Genomic DNA, 19925 nt, shown 5'->3' on the forward strand with positions numbered 1-19925 from the left:
CAAGCGAGACCCAGCGGCGGTGTTACGTCATACCTACACAAAGTGAGCGTGGCTGCCGCTGACGTGCAATATGGGTCACACACACGCGCACACACACACACACTGACTCATGTCAGCTGGAACCTCTAAAAATAAACATGTAAACAACCATGACCTCATACTGTACGTCAGTGTAGAGTAACTAAGTAGATTTACTCGAGTACTGGGTCACTGTGACAACATTTCTCACTGTTTTTTTTCAGGAATTTTACAAACCGATCAATCGATTAATGGAGGAAATAATGATTAGCTGCAGCCGCATACATTTTCCTGCACTGAGTACTTTTAATACTTTTCATTTTTCTCTTTATACGTACTTTTACTTCAGTAACGTTATCAGTGCAGGATCTAAATACTTCCTTCACCACTGTACTTATGTATAATTTGAGGTACTTGTACTGAAGCCTTTTCTTTCCAGGCCACTGTCGACTTCTACTGCAGTAAATGTATGCGACAGCTTACGTAACTTTTCAGATTAAAATTTTACCAAAAAAACCTAGGATGAGTATTTTGACTATAAAACTATCCTTATTCATCCACTGCTGTATGTATGGTACCTATATTGTTTAATATCACATATGCACTCATCAGCCAAAGACATTATTTACATCCTACGAAACCTTACCCACCTTTATATCAGCATGAGGGTGAGCAGACAGTCTGAATTTTTATTTTTGGGTGAACTGTTCCTTTAAGTGAGCGGCCAACTTGAAAGAAAGGTGTCACAGAAATAGAACAAATTACCTTTTTTCTATAAATAGGAAAACATTTGACCAGTAACAGAACAGCTTGTTAAAACTGCTTAACATTATACGCATGTATAATGAAACCATAGAAGAAGAGGGGTTTGAAGGGAAACATTAAAAAATAAAAGTGTTATATTCTAATATTTTGGGAGAATTTCTCAGCCTTTTGAGTTTAAAACCGGATTAAAAACAAAATACGTTGAAAACAACAGACTCTTTGTAAGATCTGTACCAGGATTTCTCTACATAGACATCAGGACCTCAGGATCTCGCCAAGAAACTTTCCAGGGACAAGATTTTGGTAGAATCAAGAAAATGTAAAAAGTAATTTTCATGCCATTACAGGAGAAGAGAAGGTCAAAGAACACACATAAAGGCAGTGGTTTAAAAGAGTAACCAAAGTTATACTTAAATAAAAGTAGAGACATCATGTTAAAATATTACTTACTGGTAAAGAGCGAATGTCAGCATCATGTATAGTGCTTAAAGGTCTTTTACTTAAGTATCAAAGGTACAAATGACAGTGATTTACACATATTAATATAGTTTATACTTTGGGTCAAAGTTACCCGCCTGACCAATTATAATTTTATCACATTGCTGATTAAGTAAATTAATTTGAAATCTGCTACTTTGGGTCTGATGCAGCAGGTAACCTGCAACGTAACTTGCAGCATAAATGTAGTGGAGTAAAAAGTACAATATTTACTTTCAAAATGTAGTGGAGTGGAAGTATTATGGAAATACTCAAGCAAAGTACAAGTACCTTTAAAAATGTACTTGAGTAAATGTACTATAGGATCAGAGATCAGGTCAGAGGGGATTCACTGCTTTGCTCAAGGCTGCGTCATTTTTTTATCTTCTCTCCAATAACAAAAATAGCACCAGAGCTGACACGTCGTCCCCGTCGCCTCCCCGCAGAGCTGAACGTTCCCTGCTCGGCGCTCTGAAGGGCGCGAGGCCGCTTCATCAGAGCGCTCCGTCCACTTTAGCACAATCTCGCCACCTTCAGACCTGCACAGGAAGTGTGCCAAGCACCCAAAAACCAGTATGCCAGGTCAGTGGAGTTAAGATCTTTATTGGAAACCCAGCCTTCAAACATAGTACATTTCTTTTAATCAGTTACAGCAAGAGCAGCAACAGGCCCCATGTGATCTAGAGCAGTGGTTCCCAAAATGAGGTGCTGGGCCCCCTCAGGGAACATGGAAAATAAAGTATTGTTATTAGACTTTCTAGAGGTTCTGAGAGTGTGTGAGACTTTCTGCTCTGACGTGAGGTTTTACTGGTGTGTGTGAGTCTGAGTCTGTGGTGAAAAAGGGTTTGGGAACCGCTGGTCTAGCATGAGCCGGAGCGGCCGACCGGGCCGAGCTTCACGGCGTGTTGAAGCCACAGAGCGAGCAGCCAAGAGTTCAAAACAGAACATGGAAACAAAAACAGACAGCAACACAAATAAGGGAAACAATAGAAAAATACATTTCTCAATCTTCTTTTGATTTCGGGGGAGAGGGATCGCCTTCATTCGGCCGTGGTTCAATCCAAAACGAGCAAATAGTTCATTGTAATAAGTTGTCAGAGGAATACGACGTTAACAAAGTGAAAAGATACAGAGACGTACTCAGTGTTAGCGTGTTAGCATCTTACTCCTGTCAAACTGTCTCACAGGCCACAGCTACGATGATACAGACTGCCAAAGGAACAAATACACAAAATGGTTTATCTTTTTATTGGCGAATCCAGAGATTCTGTACTTGCTGCTAAATTCCACATAGTGTGAAATCAATATAAATACATTTTAAAAAGATGACGCATTCGGTGTGAGATATTTAGCAGTAAAGAAATCAGTGTGAGCCTCCTCTAAATAGTGAGTGTTTCTTTGACTATACAAGAAGAAAAAGAAGACCTCGACGATGAGATCTGCCGTTTTGTCGATGTTGGAAGCAAGACGGTAGAAGTCTAGCAGTGCTCCAGATATTCACCCTAAATATGACGCTGGTGATCAGCCTACTCTGATTCTCCAATCCAACTGCATGAAGGCAGAAAAAGCAAACTGTGTCGTTACCAGTCGGCAGGCAGCCTGGTTGCCCTCCTGTTGCTACGAGTGATGACTGAGACAGTCGTACTAAAGCAGCATCATTCATGTTCATTCATGTTTACAATAAATTCAAAGTACTGATGTCGTTCTCTCCCCTACGTGAAATGCACTTGAAGTTCTTCAAAACAACAAAGACGTCTACTGATGATTAACAAAATGAAATAAACTGAAACATACTGTATATTAATAAACTGTATTGGATTGGCATAGGCTGATCTCAATAAAAAATAATCATTATCGGTGCGGTGGCTCAAAATATCCCAATCGGAGCATCTCTAGTAAAATCCCGCCTTCCTCCTCCAGTTGCAGGTCTTTAGATCTGGAAGAGAGAGAAAACACAGATTTCACTTTCTGCTCTGCACTTTGAAAACAGTCATTTTGTGCAGGTTTCGGAGCTGATCTCTTGCACTTTTAAAGCTTTTATTGTGTTAGAAGAGAAAATATTTTACCATTGATTAATGTATAAAGGGTCATTAAATATGCACCCTCAGTTCCCACATACCAAAGTAGAGTCTGACTAATATATCAGTGTTGCCCGATATGAAAACTATTTTTATAGAGATTATATTGCAGGTATAGATGCTTGAGGTAGTTTATAATTATTAAATTCCAAGTGAAGTTTACTGTTTCAGTGCATTCATGTCATTTTAGGCGATAAAGCTTATTGATTAGACTGCAAGATATCTCGCCTCTGTTACACATCTTTGTCAATAACCACATTTAAGAGATCATAGCTAAAAATGTACATATGTTAGCTGTTATTTTTGGGATTTTTCAATTCTTAATATCAGCCCCAAAAATCCAATCTGCTTTAGTTTAACGTTACCATGTCGCCAGATTTTCCTTCTTCTTTGTTAGAAGAAAAAAATTGGGGTTAATGTCCCAAACTATATTGATAAAATAAAGGGAGCTTACATCATCAATGTCCTCATCATCATCGCCAATGTCATCAAACTGGATCTCATCGTCGTCTCCTGGTCCGAAGGTGTCTGTCTCGTTGATTTTGGCTGTGAGAAGGAAGAAAATACTGTTTATGTTCATGAATCAGTTAAATGTTTCTGCAACAGTGTGATGAACTGACAGCTGAAAGTGACATGAATACTGCACGTTAGAAGTGAAGAGACCTCTGCTGTTTAAAATCAGAAACTGCATGTATTGTTTCACTGACTCCACCATCACTAAACTATGTAAATTTTGCAAGACCACAGCGATGACATCAGCAGTTTGGTGATGTTACAAACAGGTTTGCTTTGGACTAAAGGTAATCTTCATTGTATCCGTCTGAGCTGAATAACAGTGTTTACCTACAACCTATAAATAAATTCCTGGACTTGTTTCACTACGATGGCGTTCAGTTTTCGGGTCCAGCAGCTGTGCTGTCGGCATGACGTGCGGTTTAACTCACCGTGCTCTGGCAGCTCTCCGTAGGCTTTCAAACTGCGAGCCTCGTCTGCGTTATACTTGAGGATGACATCAGCTTTGTTATCCTGAAACACAAGGTGAGGTACGAGTGTTTAGGTTAAAAAGTGTTTTAGTGACAGAGGCATATACATGTGACTGAAAGACACAGAGCTGTCAACTGAAGATAACCGTACCAAAACCAGAAAAATTAGTAAACGACAGTCATGGATGAAATGACAATATTTAGCAAGATATGGTGATTGGAAACCACTTGTGTTCATCACTGTAGGACCAAAAATATATGACTGAACCTACTAAACTACAGCTACACGTGGTAATCGTTCTGGTCTGTAAGCAGTCGCTGAAAATACAGAAAAAATATAAATTTTCTCCCCTTGACAGATTATAGACAGAAATATAAATTAAGGGTTGGTACAGCTTTTTAAGAGTAAAACTCGAGCAGTTTCAATGTACCTAAAGCAAAAGTTTCCAGACTTCTGCAGCATTTATTATCATGTCTTCATTGTTACTATAAATGCTGCTGCATAAATCTAAAGTTTATAGAAATCCTTTACGCCCACAGGACTCAACGTATGCCGTCAAGTTTGTTCATTTTATCAGCTCTTGATATTAAATTTGTATGATTTGATCATGATTATTTAACGCTTTAACGCAGAAATCACACGTTCAATCGATTTAATACCGTGTAAGGGATTCATCGAATTTTAAATTGTGATCTAGAAGAAATTAGAAATCAAAGGAGGTTTACTACAGTTTGAGCACGTTCTTGTTTTCTGTTAAAAGTTGAACAGCTGCATTTTGTACAACTTGACAATTTAGGTTTTTTTTGTTTAATACAGAGTCACAATAATCAAGACCGGATGGAAAGATAAAGCAATAATGAAATCCTCTAAGTGAGTACCAGACTAAAATAATTTAAAGATAAGATATTCCCTTGTAATGGTTTTAAAAAGGTTCAGATGTGAGCAGGAAATTCACTACATGATCTTTGTATGTGAAACACTCAGCATGTTTCTCAAAGTCAAAAAGAAAACTAGTCACGCTGCCTTGTTTCATTGAACCTGAAACCGTCTCTGCCAGTATCTGATCCTTCTGTTTCAGAGCGCAAAAACCCTTCAGATATGTTGCTACTTATTAATCTGATGATGGCAACACCAGCTGTGCCGTCTCCTCACAGTGAGGGTCAGCTCAGTGTCAACAGTCTGATCTGTGTCATGTGTGAGCGACCAACACACCTGGTAATCTCTCAGGCCGACCAGGATGATGTCTGACGTGTTAATCCAAACCTGGAGGGAAACAAAACAGAGCGCCGATTACCCCGTGTCATACAGCACCGCGCTGCACTTTGTGACCCTCACACACAAGGTCAATAGAGTCCATGCGGCCACATCAACGGTGGCTGACTGACCATTGAGAACACGCCGACTCAGCATTACGTCAGGGGGTTTCCTGTGTGTGCTGGAGGGGCAAAAGGTGCGAGAGGACGTCCAGGACATTCCTACCTTTTTCCGGAGTTTTCCTCTGATGTGGCAAAGCCGCTTGGTTCCATCAAAGCACATGGCCTCCAGACGACCGTTCCCCAGCATTTTAATCACCTGAGCATATTCTGGAAGACACAAGAGGGCAGAGGAGGGTTAATCCAACGTCATAAACTGAGCAAAACGAGCTTAAAATCAGACACTGGGACGTTGGTATTAACCAAGTACTGAGCCACTTCTGAAGCAGATGTTTCTGTTCTACCAAAAACCCAGAAAGGCACTCAGTAGAGCGCATAGCTCCGCCAAGGCCCAACAGACCACTTTATCCACATCAAATTGTACTCACTCATAGCCAGCTGAATAAACCTGATTTTTCTCATCAAGATCCATAAACTATTCCCTGAAAATCGTCCTCTGTCACAATGTTCAAGAAAGGAAAAATCAATGGATCAGCACCAAAAGTTAATGGGGCCTATTTTGGGCCGAGACCCATCCTCAGGACTCAAACCCCGGGCCACTGCAGCGAGGACGCAGCCTCTGTTCATGGGACGCACCTTCTAACAACCGAGCCACTGTGGCGCCCCGACACGGACAATATCATGTTGTTTGCTACACGTGTGAAAGGGCAACTGTGTCCAGAACTGATATGTGGAAACAGCTCTTGGTTTACAGGAACAAAATATAACTTAATTTAATAGAAAAGTGCAACAACATAAGAGGCCTCAGCATCACTGGTGTTTGAACACGAAGGTCTTACTGTTGGAAACATAATCCTGATTAGAATATTTACCGTTTTTACATTTTCATTCAGGTGACATCCATGCTTTAACTGAAAAAGCCCAACTGTGTTGACTAAATATATTATACAATCGTCCTCAAATTTTTTCTCACACTTGTATTAGTATTTGTAACCTCTGCTGTAAATGCATGACGTAAACCTTGCCTCCACTACCTGAAGGTGTTCCTTACACCGGCAGTGCCTCCTCCACACACTGGGCTCACGTCCACGCCATCAGGGATTTTGGCAGGACTGAACACTGCAGTCAAAGCCCTGAACTCTTCTAACTGCTGACTGTTACTACCATCTAGTGATGCTCACACTACCACTGTCCACTGTGTGTTAAAAAATCCTTCGCTTTACACATCAATGCTGAAATAATGTTTCATATTGTGCAGATTGTATTAGGTTATAAGTCGTTGACTAAGCACTCTTTTCTGTTATTTGTGTTGATGATCAAACGTGTTCGTCATTCATCAAGCAAAGCTGCACAACATTAGCCGTCATTACATGGACAATATTTCTTCAATCCGACAATGAATGTAATCAGAGATTCAAACTTTAGTGTTTACATGGACCCTAACTAAACATGCACCAAAGCATCCCATCAGAATAAAACCTTTTGGACGTGAGCAAAGTGGTTCAGTCCAGTGTGAAGCAGCTAATCTGCCAGAAATATAACAGGTGGATAAGAATAAGAAGCCTGTTAACTTGTACCGTTTTGACATTTAGCCTTGTAAGAGGCAGCTGCATTCATCTTTCAAACACTTGACTGTGGAGGCGTTTGACAAACTTTAAATCTTTTAAGATCTCCAACAAATCGTCCTGTTTTGCTATCTGTGTGTTTCTGTCCTCCCTGAAGCAACGTCACCTAATTTTACCTCTCACATAAGGCGAACATGCACAGAAATATAATACTTATTCCAACAGGAGATAAACAATCAGATTAAGCATTTGCATGGTTATTAGGTGCTTATATTTTCCTATTGAACAGATTATCAGAAGGTTTACACCTTATCAGTCTCTTCTGATTGAAGTGATTACTTGAGGCATTTTTATTCTGATTATTAGTGGATTATTAGTGTCCACGTCAATGCAGCTACCGTCTCCTCAGATGTAGGGGTGCCGCTAACTAACCACTATTTTTAATATCTTACATTTACTGTTTAATCTGTAAAATGCTTGTCAGTTTCACAACATGCAAGCGGACATCTTTATTTAACCGACTTTTTTAATGCGACCATCAGTCTTAAGATTTCATCCTACTGCTGGGAGAAAACCAGAACGTATTCCCAATCGAGCAGCTTGAACCAGGGATTTTTTTCCCTCTTTATTTGCTTAAATTCTGTTATTAATTCACTATTGAAATGTTGCCAACTGATCGGCTGAGCCAGACACATCAGCTGGTTTCTTCAGTGTTACTCAGGTGACCCATGATGACCTGTTCAGACAGGTTCATTCTGTGTGGTTGAGTGTTACAACACTTTTTCCACATCCAGAGTAAAGACAGCGAGTGATGGATCCGTCCTCCATCCAACACCAGAACCAGAACTCACCCTGTCCATCCTCTTTGAACACCAGCTCTCTCTTCTCAGACTCATTCTCGTTCTTTCCACGTCGCCGATTCTTTCCTCCTTTACCTAAAAACAGACACAATAAATAAAAAGAGTTCAGTTAATGTTGCCCACTTAGTAACTATGGGTCCTATTCATTTGTGAGCTCCTGGTTCCAGTTGGTTCTACTTCTCTTCGTGTCATTTCTAGCTGACACACTTCCTCATCGGCCTGTGAACGATTATTACCGCAACACCCATTTAAATGCCACCATCGGCCGCTTTCTGCCCGACTACAGGAGATAAGAAATGACAGGAACAGCAACTATGCTAACGTTTAAGTTTACCTTGCTAGTGCGCTGATCAAGTCACAATCTAGAGATGTAACATTTTCAGGGATACTTAAATAAGGTCTTTGAATGAGTTTTATAACCTGGTACAGGGTTACCTGGGGTTATTAGTGATCAATTTCAGGGCAATAAAGTCGCAGATGTCCAGGCCGGACCGGGGTGCGGTTTAACCAGCAACTAGCTAGTTAGCTGTGTCAGCTAACAAGGGAATTACATTACCTAATATGTTAGCTAGCTGGCTAACAGAGACAAAGTGTTGAGCAAGTTTACCCGGACTAAACTAACTCCATCCTTATCGCAGACAGATTCCCGTGTAGAGACTAAGTTCCTCTCAGCTGACGGCTGCGTGAACGACTCTAATGGATGTTGCTAACTAGCGTTAGCTGGTCGGTGTCACGTTTTCACTGCGTGTGTCTTCGCGGCGGGCTCGACACCGCGAAGACAATTAACAACACTGAAAAACAGACGTTAACGTCGTCCTCCCTTTTTCTTACCTTTATTTTTGGGCATATTCTTTCACGCCTCGGTCCCGTTAGTCCCGCTCGGTAGAAAACGAATCGCGGCTCAACAACGAAATGTTTAAGATAAGTCAGCGAAAGCGCGGCTCCAGATTGACTGAACAGTGCGAGAAGCTAGCGAGCGATCGTCACTGCTGTCCGCCGGTTTGCGCATGCGCTCGCTGACACATTCAAAACGCCGTTGCTTTATTGTAACAAGTGATTGTGACAGAGACAATAGCGCAGGTCCTCCACGAGCGGCTCCACGAAAACAATTAAACTCATTAGTGGCGGAACGAGTGGACAAATACTTCAGAAAAAGTAGGAGCAGGCTATTTAAAGTTAAAATACTCTATTATGAGTAAAAGTCCTGTATGTAAAGTAAAAGTAGACTCGGTAAAGTGGCGATTTTCCATTTTAAATGAAGTTAGTGAAGGTTGATAAGTAGGTGGTAAGTACATTTACTCAAGAACAATTCTGAGGTGCTTGTACTTTACTTGAGTGTTTCCATTTTCTGTTACTTTATACTATTGTATATTTAATTGATACATTTAGTTACTAGTTACTTTGCAAGTTGCATCAGAGCCGAAGTCCTTTTTTCCCAATTAGTTTTTATTTTATAGCCAATCGGGTTAAAAATAAATTTTGACTTTCACTTTTACCAAAGGAATATTTTTAACACCATATCTTTACTTTTAAGTATGACTTTTGTGTACTACTAATACTGGACCCTAGTATCCATGTCCCCATCTGTCGTTGAGACAATAAATTCCGTGTTATATGATTGAAAATGTCTTGACTTGGATTAATTTGGCTGAACATTGTAGTTTTCAAGGTTTTAATTGTTGAACGCCCTACGTGTGTACAGTCCAGCAGGTGGCGCTAAGTGAGAACACATGGCTGCCATCCGCCATTAATCTCCACAGAAGAAGAACCAGCTCGCTGTGAAGTCTCACGAGAGTTGAGTTGTTGCAGGAAGAAATCGGTGTAGTCCTACATGTTTGTTTGTAGGAGTGCAGAAAGTGTAGTTCAGTGTCAACTAGGGGTTTTAAAAAAACAAACAATGGTTCGCGGGTGTATTTTCCCAAACTGCGGCAACAAGATGACGAGAAACACTCCGCAGAGCTTCCACAGACTTCCGGTGGGGAACAGGAGCGTGCTGAAGAAGTGGCTCGGTGTGCTGCAAATGGACACTGACGCCTCTGTCCACGCACTGCGCCACGCAGACTACCGCGTCTGCAGCGATCACTTCGAGCGGGAGGACTACTGTCAGCCGCACCGCAGGAGGCATCCCATCCCCAAGCACTTCTTCCTGAAGAAGTACGCGGTCCCCCGGGTGAAGGAGCTGGCTGACAGGCTGGAGGTAAACGTCACCAGCTGGAGGTGTTGCGTTCACCTGAGTGACGACATAACGAGGACCGGGCACTCATTGACCCGGTAGCTGGACCAGTGTTGTCTCCATGAGTCAGTCTGGATTTAAAAAAAAAAAAACATGAGAAAAATAAGGTTCAAGGGGTGAAAAGTGCAGAAATTTACCTTTAAATACTCGTATTTACCTGGAAATATCATGCAAAGCTTCTAAAGGGAAGTCTTCTTTGATTCTGGGGTAAATGATTCTGCAGCACCTTCATGCTGACTTGATATCAATGATAATTATGATTAAAAAAACAAAACAAAACTACTGATTTCATGTAGCACACTTACTTTGATTGGTAATGTTTTACGTGTAAATCAAACAGACAGTAGGGTCATTGATTGATGGTCCATAAGTCAGTCTCCAGCGCAGCCTGAGGTTCTGGGAGGTGAGCGAACCGTCCTGCTGCTGCAACACTGGGTCCAGAGTGACTGTCTGTCCATTATCAGACCTAAAACTAACTTCACCTCAGTGCTACAGAGCTGCTTCTCTCCTCAGACTCCTCTGAATAGTATTTATTTTATGACTTATCCAACCTGCTTGAATCTTAATCCGACCCAGTGACATTAGGCATTAAAGGGACAGTATGTAGTTCTGGAGAAGAAATGCAACCTCAGAAATTTAATATTCACATTATTAATGAGGTAATAATACAAACTCAGACATAAGTATTTTTTTTATGATCTGTTCTCAGAGGAAAATAAGTCCCCCAAAACAGCGTTTGAAGCTATAAAGGTGGCAGGGTCCGCCTCTGCACACAGCTGAGCTCCCAGTTGTTTCCCAGACTGAGTGCAGCGCTGTAATACCTCCGCGCCACCAGGGGGCGCGCTGCCCCCGCGCCGCGCCGCTCATGCTTTTAATTCCCCAGAAAGAAAATAGACATTTTGGTTTCAGCAGCGCTCCTGAAGTGGAGTTTCGCTCCCGCACCGAGCCCCGATCCACTCTCTCCTCCCTCGGAACCTTTAGATGCGTGTTTCAGCTGCGTGCTTCTCCCGCCAAACAGCCGAGGTTAAATAGTAACGCGGTAGATTTTCGCCAGGAACTTGCGAGTCTGCACGTTAGCTAGCTGCCGTGTTGCTAAGCTAGCCGCCGTGTTGCTAAGCTAGCTGCCGTGTTGCTAAGCTAGCCGCCGTGTTGCTAAGCTAGCCGCAGTGTTGCTAAGCTAGCCGCAGTGTTGCTAAGCTAGCCGCAGTGTTGCTAAGCTAGCCGCCGTGTTGCTAAGCTAGCTGCCGTGTTGCTAAGCTAGCCGCCGTGTTGCTAAGCTAGCCGCAGTGTTGCTAAGCTAGCCGCAGTGTTGCTAAGCTAGCCGCCGTGTTGCTAAGCTAGCTGCAGTGTTGCTAAGCTAGCCGCAGTGTTGCTAAGCTAGCCGCAGTGTTCCGAGCTAACCTGGTCAACGAGGTTCGGCTGTGATGGCCGCCTCCAGCAGCAGGACCGCGGTGAGTGTCGGTCAGCGTTTATTTACCAGAGAAACCCGTTCAGTAGTGACGCTGCTCCTCTCTGGACCTGATACAACAGAACATTACACGTGTTAAAACGGGTCGGCATCATAATATTTACCTTAAACATGTGCGTTTGAGTCACAGATTGTTTTGTCGTTAGTGCGTTCAATTAAAGGCAAAAACAACAGTAGCAGAAGATGAAATGAATCACTTCAGGTAGACAGAAATACACAGAGAGGAAGGAACAGAGCAAAAATGATTTGCAGGATTTGAATTAAAACATCTTAGCCATTTATTAATGGATAAATTTGAATGTAGCACTTTCTGTTTTGTGTTTTATATATGAATGCATGTGCTACTGGAGCTGCTATCGTCCGGTATCAAAGAAAGATCATTTAGATCTGTAAAACAGATCAGAGGAAACACCAGTGAAAAACACTGCAGGACTCATCAGTTAATCTTTTAATAATTTGTCATTTCTTGGTCTGTGACATGTCAGAAAGTAGTGGAAAGGTGCCTTGTAATGTCCCAGAGGTAAAGGTCAGGTTTTGTGACGTCTGAGAACTTTGTACAAATAGAGAAATTCAATTTCAGTTTCTCAAATCTGTCCAGAGTGAACCCTCTTAACAAACAAATCAATAAAGGATCTCTTCATCATATAGGATAAAAGTCTGGAAGTGCAGCTGAAGGCTAATGCTAAGCTAACAAGTGTTGTTGTGCACATGGGCGACATTGTAGCTCATTTTGAGTGTTTTTTAAAAATGAAGAATCAAAATCATGACACCTCTGATGTGAATCAATGTGGCGGCTGAGAACCTGAACCTCCGTTTCTCTCTCGTTAGACGTCTTCTGGAAACCTGGCGGTCGGAGGCGCTGCTGCGGTGAAAGCGACGTCGTCCTCGGTGGTGTCAGGAAATGGAAACTGGGACGGCGCAGGTGGGATGGACCAGATCACAGTGGTGAGAATAGACGACACACACATTGCAGAGGAGCAGTCTCATGACGTGGGGAAGGGTAAAGACGAGTTTGCAGAGTACTACGACATGGAGTACTCGGTGCCTGGCGAGGACGAGGTAGAGGAAGAGGAAGACAGTGTGTTTGTCATCGAGTATTCAAATCCTGAAGAGGAGGGAGAGAGCTACCAGTTCACCATGTCTGTGGATCGACCGCTCCCGGCCAAAAAGCCAGCAGACAGACATCCTGGGGTCAACGACGGCGCCAGACCTCCTCTACCTGTGATGTCCAAACTGTCGAGGCCACAGAGGCCGCGGCAACAGCTGCCGCAGAAGAGGAAGCTGATCTCAGAGGAGGAGGTCAAAAAGGAGGAGGTCAGAAAGGAGGAGGTCATCAGCAACAAGAGCGTGTTAGAGCTCGGAGAGAACTACAGCGACGTGATGGAAATGAATTCAGGCGCAGGTAAAGGACTGATGTGCACACTGTGCCCTCCGCCCGGCCGGCTCTTCAAGAGAGGCTCCGGTCTGGCTGTGCATTTAAAACAAATGCACCTCATGGTGGAGAAGAAGACGTTCTTCTGCACGTCGTGCCACCAGAGGGTTCGCTCTCAGATCGAACTGGACGCACACACAAAACGCCACGCCAACCAGGAGGCGGTGTTCACCTGCCACCTCTGCCAGGCGGAGACTGAAAACGGAACGGAGGCGGAGAAGGGGGCGTACAAAGGGTCGAAGATGGGTCTGAAGGCACACCTGGAGAAGGAGCACCCGGGCGTCATCCCGCGCTGCGACATCTGTAACAAAGGCTTCAGGTCGCTCGTGTCGTACCTGGCCGATCAGTTCAGGCACGTCGGCAAGTCGCCCTACTTCTGCGGCAAGTGTCAGATCTATGAGATGACTGAGAGGGGGCTGAGCGTTCACATCAAAAACCACAACAAGAAGCAGAAGCAGCAGGAGGCGTCTGCCGGAAACCACCTGCCGACGCCCGAAGTCCCAGCTGTCGCCGATAACTCCGCCACAGACGACTCTGACTTCTGACACGTTTGGTCTTTCAGATGAATTCTGAGTTTTTAGACTAAAGCAGCAGCAGCAGCAGCTCAGCGACCTCCTCTTCGTCAGAACGATGTCTGACGTTTATGCATCTTTGAGTAAACTGAACTGAACTTTGAACACTATTGTTTGTTTTTCATCAAATTTAGGAACTTTTTCTCGTGATCACACTCTTGTTTTAAACTTGTGCCATGTGGCGGAGACGTCTACCTGCAGCATCCGCCAGCGCCGTGTGTCCAGTAAACACAGTTTTGTCAACGAGGAATTGAAGGAAAATCACATTGTTTTCACAACCTGCGTCTTCAAGCTGATTGGATGTTTGTTTTCTCAGCAGCTTCATTTAAAGGAAAAGAACCAATCATGATGTTTGTTTACAGTCGCCCCTGCATCATGCATACCATTACATTTTCTTTTTTTATGATATTATTTCAAAGTGTATACATCTAACATCACTAACATCACTAACGTTGGCTGGAGACCTAATTTACCTGTCGGGCCACAGACTGAAACAACCTCCAGCTGGAGTTTACCTCAAACTCGCAGTAGCATCTGTTTGCTAAATTTGGTTTATCAAAGACGCTAGCAGTGCAACACAGCGCATGACATAAGCAGCATTGTGTTGAACCATTTATCTTTAGACGTAACAGTTGCAGCTGAAAATGACGACAGAAGTAAACCAGTTTACTGAATCCAGCCACCAGAAGGCGTCTGATGTGGGTCCTGAAGCTAAGCGACCTTCTCCTGGCACCTTAAAGCTCACTACTTACCACAATATGTCTTAGAGAGACATGAAAAAACAATGTAATCGGTGCTACAAACGCAAATAAAACAGAGGTAAAGGACAGTGGTGTTCCCTTTTCCTAAAAAAGGTAGAAAAACTACAACAACCAGAATGCACTGCACCAGACCAATCAACACTCGAGCTGATGGGGTGCGAGTCCATTTTGAAACAGGAAACAGTGAAGCAGCCAGCTGGTGACAAACAATACGGTCTTCCAGCTAAATGTTACACTAACATGTGTCTGAAAACATTGTAGGAGACGACGAACACGATCGAGCCTCCAGTTTTACAGTACAGAAACAATATGGTGACAAGTTCACGTCCATCATCTCTTCACTGTCCACTAAAACATGTTTCTGAATGCGTTTGAGGCAGAAACAGGCAGTCGGTTTATTTCAGATGAACTCTTTTGATCCCGCTTGAATTGTGACGAATTGCAGCGAGACTGTCGAGTATCGGAAAGTGTCTTGTCTTCCGATACCACAGGAGTTCGTCTTGTCAGCGTCAGCGTGGATGTTGATCCAGGATCTAATGGTGCTGGTGATTGGCTGTCTCGAGGCGTGCAGGAAGACCTGAGCTTCGGTTCATCGGTCGAACATATAGTTTCCTCTGTTTTCTGTGATAACGAGCTACTTTTTTTTTTAGATCACGAGTTTTTAATGTCAGTATCAGGAGATAACGAGATCATGACGCACGCTGCTCTGTGGGTGAGTTTTTGGAGCTTCAAAGCCGAACACATGGACCTTTTTATGATTTCTTGCCTTTAATAATTGGTGCTATTTAGTCCGACTTTAATCAGTTGCTACACTGAAGATGCCATGTGTTCGTGCTGGTTTGCTGCTGCTGATCTCTGAAACATGAGGCTTTAAGGAATAAGAGGGAACGACCTTTTTGTTATCTCGGAAAATAAAGCTTGTGTTGTCGAGATCTAGAGAAAAAACCATCTCGGTATCTGAGGAAGACGGCGCTCGTTATTCAGCGATAAAGGCATAAATAACTCGTTATCACAGGAAAACAGATGTAAGATTTTGTTAAAACAGATTAAACAAACCTGCAGCATAAAAAATGTGAGATCATTTCTTTGTGCTTATTTTACTGCAGGACTCACAACTTAAACCGTGCTCATGAGCAACGTTCAGGATCTTTAGTCCTCAAACACGTTAAAACAAGTGAATTTAACCAAAAAACCATGAAATGACTTCAGCTATGTGAGCGTTTCTCCTTTGTCTCTGCAGTGAAGCTGCTCATTAAAGACTCAGAACTGATAGAAAAGACGGCAAAAACAATTTAATCAGGACTGATCTGTGATTATGTTTTGGATTAATCGTTAAAATGTTTAAAAATAAGAAGAAAATGCCCATTAAAGTTTCTTGTGACATCCTCAGATGTTTTGTTTTGTTCAACCAAGCATCCGATATTCAGTTTACATTAATATAAAGCTGAGAACTTTAATGACTGAATCAATTTCCTGTTTCTGCTCTACTGTAAATACGACTCAGGTTGTAAAAGAAAGCGTTTTCATTGAATCCCTCAGTCGTGCACAGTGTTGATGCTGTCGGTGCATGTGTGTGTAAATACTGTATATTCTGTATTACTCATGAGTTATTCCAGTTACAGTAAATCCTTCGCAGCACACTGAGAGAGATCGGATCATTTAAGTGACGTTTGTGTGCAGATTGACTCAAACACTTCCTGTCCACACGCTTTGTTTCTTCACTGAACAGCTGCAGGTTTCGTCCAACAGAGAGGAATGAAGTGATGATCCCAGTATGAATATTAAAGTATTAACTGGCTCCACAAGTGTTTGATATGTAAATGTACACATGAAAGTCTGATTTATTCCTGTTTTACTGCTTCACTGCTGACATTTTCCAAAGCACAACTCAGCTTTTCAGTTTAACGATCGCATATTTTCAGGGAGCTGTGAAAATGAACTTTTACGAGAGTAATCCATCACAGTGAACGCGTCGCCTTCTTTATCCGACCTTTAGTGTCTTTGTTTTCTGTTTTTTATCCTGCCGTCGATGTTTTTTTAAACCACAAAGCTCCTGATTCATTTTCTGCAAGTTTTCTATCATCACATGTTCATTTACAGATATGTGTGAGAATTCTGCATTAAAATGTCTGAAAACAACTAAACGTTTGTTATATAACTTTGTCGAGTTGTGTCCTAAATTATCTCAAGTGTTTCCAACAATGTTCGAACCAGAGAAATCCACAAGTTTCCTCAGAGTGACGGCGTGTTTCATCTGGTCACCTGTCGTTAAAACATCTAGGAGAGAGTCAGAGAGGAAGGAAGTCAGAGAACGAGACGAAACATAATGTGAAGAAAACTTGAACATTTGTATCTGAGTCATATCAGATAGATTAATCACCCCAAAACAGTCAGAAGTCCAATTTAGGTGAAGCTCTGAGTGAAGTCAGCACCCAGCAGAGACTCTGGTTCTGGTTCTGGTTCTCTGTCTCTTCTCTGTAACATTACATTCATGAAGTAAAGTCCATTTCCCCTCCAGCTCCAGTCAGCAGTCGACATTACAGAACAGAAACACCTCCAGATCACTGCTGCAGTCAGGCTGATAAACAGGAGTGAAGATAAATCCACTTTTTAATCCCACGTTACAAAGTAACTCTGAGCTCTCCTCCCGTCGGATCAGAGCAGAACCTGATGAGACTCCAGGTGTTTATTCCTCCAGACGGTCCGGATCTACACCTGACTCTCCTCCAGATCTGGCTCGGTTGATCGCCAGCAGAAATCTTCATGAATGAGGTTCTTTTTTTAAAAGTTTTATTCGTGACTCTCCTGGAAGTTTTAGCGACAGGCAACCAGATGAAGCGCACCGTCACCCTGAGTAAACTTGAGGATTTCTCTGGGTCATTTTTAAACATTTTAATGCAGAAAGTTTACATGTTATATATTTTTAAAAAGCTGAAGGAACAAAAAGAAACGGTGACACATGATCATCGTGATGGATCTCAGAAAAAGGTTTCTGCCGGCTGAACTGAATCATGTTTCTGTCTGTTTCTGTCGGTAAAGTGTAAAAACACAGAATGATTCAGGTCGTTTCCTTCTAGAAAAACACCAGAATCCACGAAAATGTCGTCACTACAAAAAGACTCAACTTTAACTTCCCGTCGTGTCTTAAGAGCGTTGAATCTGTTCGGGAGCTTTCGATCGTACCACACCGTCTTCTCCAGCAGGTGGACTCAAAGTGCTCAGGGTGAAGAAAATATCAGCTCCTCTCAGCAACCTGATGACGCTGAGTCAAACCATCTACTGATGAAGCTCATGTGATGTGATCGAAAGCTCCAGATCAGCTGCTAAACTGACTGTTCTGTCAAATTTTATCCATTTAAAAATCATGAAAATGTGAAAATGATGTAGAAAAGTGAAGTGAATCGATAATTTGGCTCAACAGTAAATGAATCAGCTACATTTAAAATATGTTTTTAATCATCTTTAATGATTTATAAAGTGAAAACACCAAAAGTTTGAAGATTTTAACATTTAAAGGCTAAAAAAAATCTATTAATTAACCAGAAAATGAATTGATAGATAGTTTATTAGTGGTTGAGTTTATTTCAATCAATTAAGAGAAATGTTTTGCCTCGAAACAAATAATTTAAAACACCTCATTTTATTATTTACAGTTTATTACTGTGGTCAGTTTTGTGGAACAGAAATCAAAAATGTTTCTTTATTATCCTTTAAATCGTCGTTTGTCCTCGTTGACTGATTGTTTGACTGAACTCTGCATCATATTAACAGCCAGATTTATCACACGGAGCCTGTTTGAGCCCAAAATGTTGATTTTAAATACTGAGATGGTTCGACTTGTTCATGAATCAAAACATTTTTATGTTGTAAAGAAATAGCTGTTTTTTTGTTGTTTTTATTCTGTCGAGGTCGTAAAATAATAAAATATAAAAGCAAACATGATTCATGATCGTTTGGATGAAGAAACGAGTGTTAAAGGTGCTAAAATCCCTAAAATATCAACAGAGTTTGGTGCAGAAACGCTGAGATTAAATGTCCTTTGTTGTTTTTTTTATGTTTGAGATGAAAATATATCTGGAATTAAATGTTTGTCATGTTTTTTTGTTTTTTTAATTCTTTGTATCAATTAATCTGCAACATTTTCCTGTGTCTGTTTTTTTATTCTCTGACATCATTAAAGGGAAACGCCACTGATTTGTGGAGCATTGTGTTATTTTATCTTCTGAAAATAAGCGTTCTGAGCTAAATGCTAAACACACGCTGGTGTTTATTATTCTTACTTTAGTTTGTCAGCTTACTCACATTTGTTGATCTGCACTAAACTGAACGTCCGAAGAGTTTTACTCACATTTTGACCAGATGATGGCGCAACATGAAAACTCACAGGATCCCCAGAGTCATGACACTGGATTTAAACTGTCATTATTATATATTTATTATATGTTTTATCAATGGAAGCCCATTTCTGCCAGTTAGTGAAAAGACAGATGAAAACTGAGCTCGATGAAAAACATATTTTGATGTAACAAGTATGAGATGAAGTCATTAATGAGAAATAATGTGATTAAAAGTCCAAATTTATCTCATTCTACCTTTTTATTCCAATTTTTTTACAGACTTTTTCCAAATAATTCTGCATTTTTAAACTCTTACATGACTTTTTATCCCATAATTTTACATTTCTAACTCATACTTATGACTTATTTCATAATTCCACTTTTTTTTAACTCAAACCTGAGTTCTTGTCTCATAATTCCAATTTTTTAACACATACTTATGACTTTTGTATTTCATAATTACAATATTTAAGGCACACCTGACTTTTTATCCAATAATTTTACATTTTTAACTCATACCTATGACTTTTATTTCATAATTCCAGTTTTTATCTCATAATTCCACTTTTTTAAACTCACAATTATGACTTCATTTCATAATTTTACATTTTTAACTCATAATTATGACTTACCATGTGAATATTGAACATTTATTTCCTGATTTTTTTCCCTTACACTGGCAGTGATGGGCCTCTATAAATACTTGAACGTATTCGCTGTGTCGCCTCGAGGCTTCACTGTTTTCTTACCTGTGAATTGATGCGATGGTCTGTTTCAAAGTCATGAAATAAATCGGACCTGACTCAGGAGCCGCGAGTCGACCTGAGGTGGAAGAAATATTCAGATCGTTTACTGAAGTAAAAGTTTTCATACTGCCTGTAAGAACACAGTCCCCTGTGACTGTCACACTGTTATATGTGATATGTTTAGATGATTGTGACTCAGTCGTTAATGGAAAAGCAGGATTTGACTGTTCATTTCATTCTGGATTCATCTGCTGAT

At 41.4% G+C, this 19925-nt stretch overlaps 2 protein-coding genes across 3 annotated transcripts; one reads left to right on the forward strand and one right to left on the reverse strand.

Moving 5' to 3' along the window:
* Window positions 1–1847: 1847 nt before the first annotated feature.
* eif1axb (eukaryotic translation initiation factor 1A X-linked b) lies at window positions 1848–9118 on the reverse strand. Its single transcript, XM_073488009.1, has 7 exons — window positions 8952–9118; window positions 8112–8195; window positions 5802–5905; window positions 5535–5585; window positions 4283–4364; window positions 3793–3884; window positions 1848–3196 (listed from the first exon to the last, which is right to left on the reverse strand). The coding sequence occupies exons 1-7, from the start codon at window positions 8965–8967 to the stop codon at window positions 3191–3193; spliced, it is 435 nt and encodes a 144-aa protein (XP_073344110.1). The 5' UTR covers window positions 8968–9118; the 3' UTR covers window positions 1848–3190.
* An 841-nt stretch (window positions 9119–9959) lies between these two features.
* On the forward strand, window positions 9960–18780 carry LOC141014259 (uncharacterized). Of its 2 annotated transcripts, none has more exons than XM_073487982.1 (2): window positions 9960–10317; window positions 12650–18780. In XM_073487982.1, exons 1-2 carry the CDS (start codon window positions 10018–10020, stop codon window positions 13796–13798), a joined length of 1449 nt encoding a protein of 482 aa, XP_073344083.1. In that variant the 5' UTR covers window positions 9960–10017; the 3' UTR covers window positions 13799–18780. The 2 variants fall into 2 exon arrangements, with proteins under 2 accessions (XP_073344083.1, XP_073344084.1); XM_073487983.1 differs by lacking the exon at window positions 9960–10317 and adding an exon at window positions 11277–11804.
* The last annotated feature ends 1145 nt before the right edge of the window (window positions 18781–19925 follow it).

The sequence above is a fragment of the Pagrus major genome, chromosome 19, assembly GCF_040436345.1.
Source record: "Pagrus major chromosome 19, Pma_NU_1.0".
Taxonomy (NCBI): domain Eukaryota; kingdom Metazoa; phylum Chordata; class Actinopteri; order Spariformes; family Sparidae; genus Pagrus; species Pagrus major.

What these genes read in the sequence shown, in the direction of transcription:
- LOC141014259 (XM_073487982.1), top strand. Translation starts at nt 10,018, where the DNA reads ATGGTTCGCGGGTGTATTTTCCCAAACTGCGGCAACAAGATGACGAGA. An exon ending in AGCTGGCTGACAGGCTGGAG is followed by an intron (nt 10,318 to 12,649) that starts GTAAACGTCACC and finishes CTCTCTCGTTAG; the next exon opens with ACGTCTTCTGGAAACCTGGC.
- eif1axb (XM_073488009.1), bottom strand. An exon ending in GAGGAAAACTCCGGAAAAAG is followed by an intron (nt 5,586 to 5,801) that starts GTAGGAATGTCC and finishes GTTTCCCTCCAG; the next exon opens with GTTTGGATTAACACGTCAGA. An exon ending in TCGGCCTGAGAGATTACCAG is followed by an intron (nt 4,365 to 5,534) that starts GTGTGTTGGTCG and finishes CTTGTGTTTCAG; the next exon opens with GATAACAAAGCTGATGTCAT.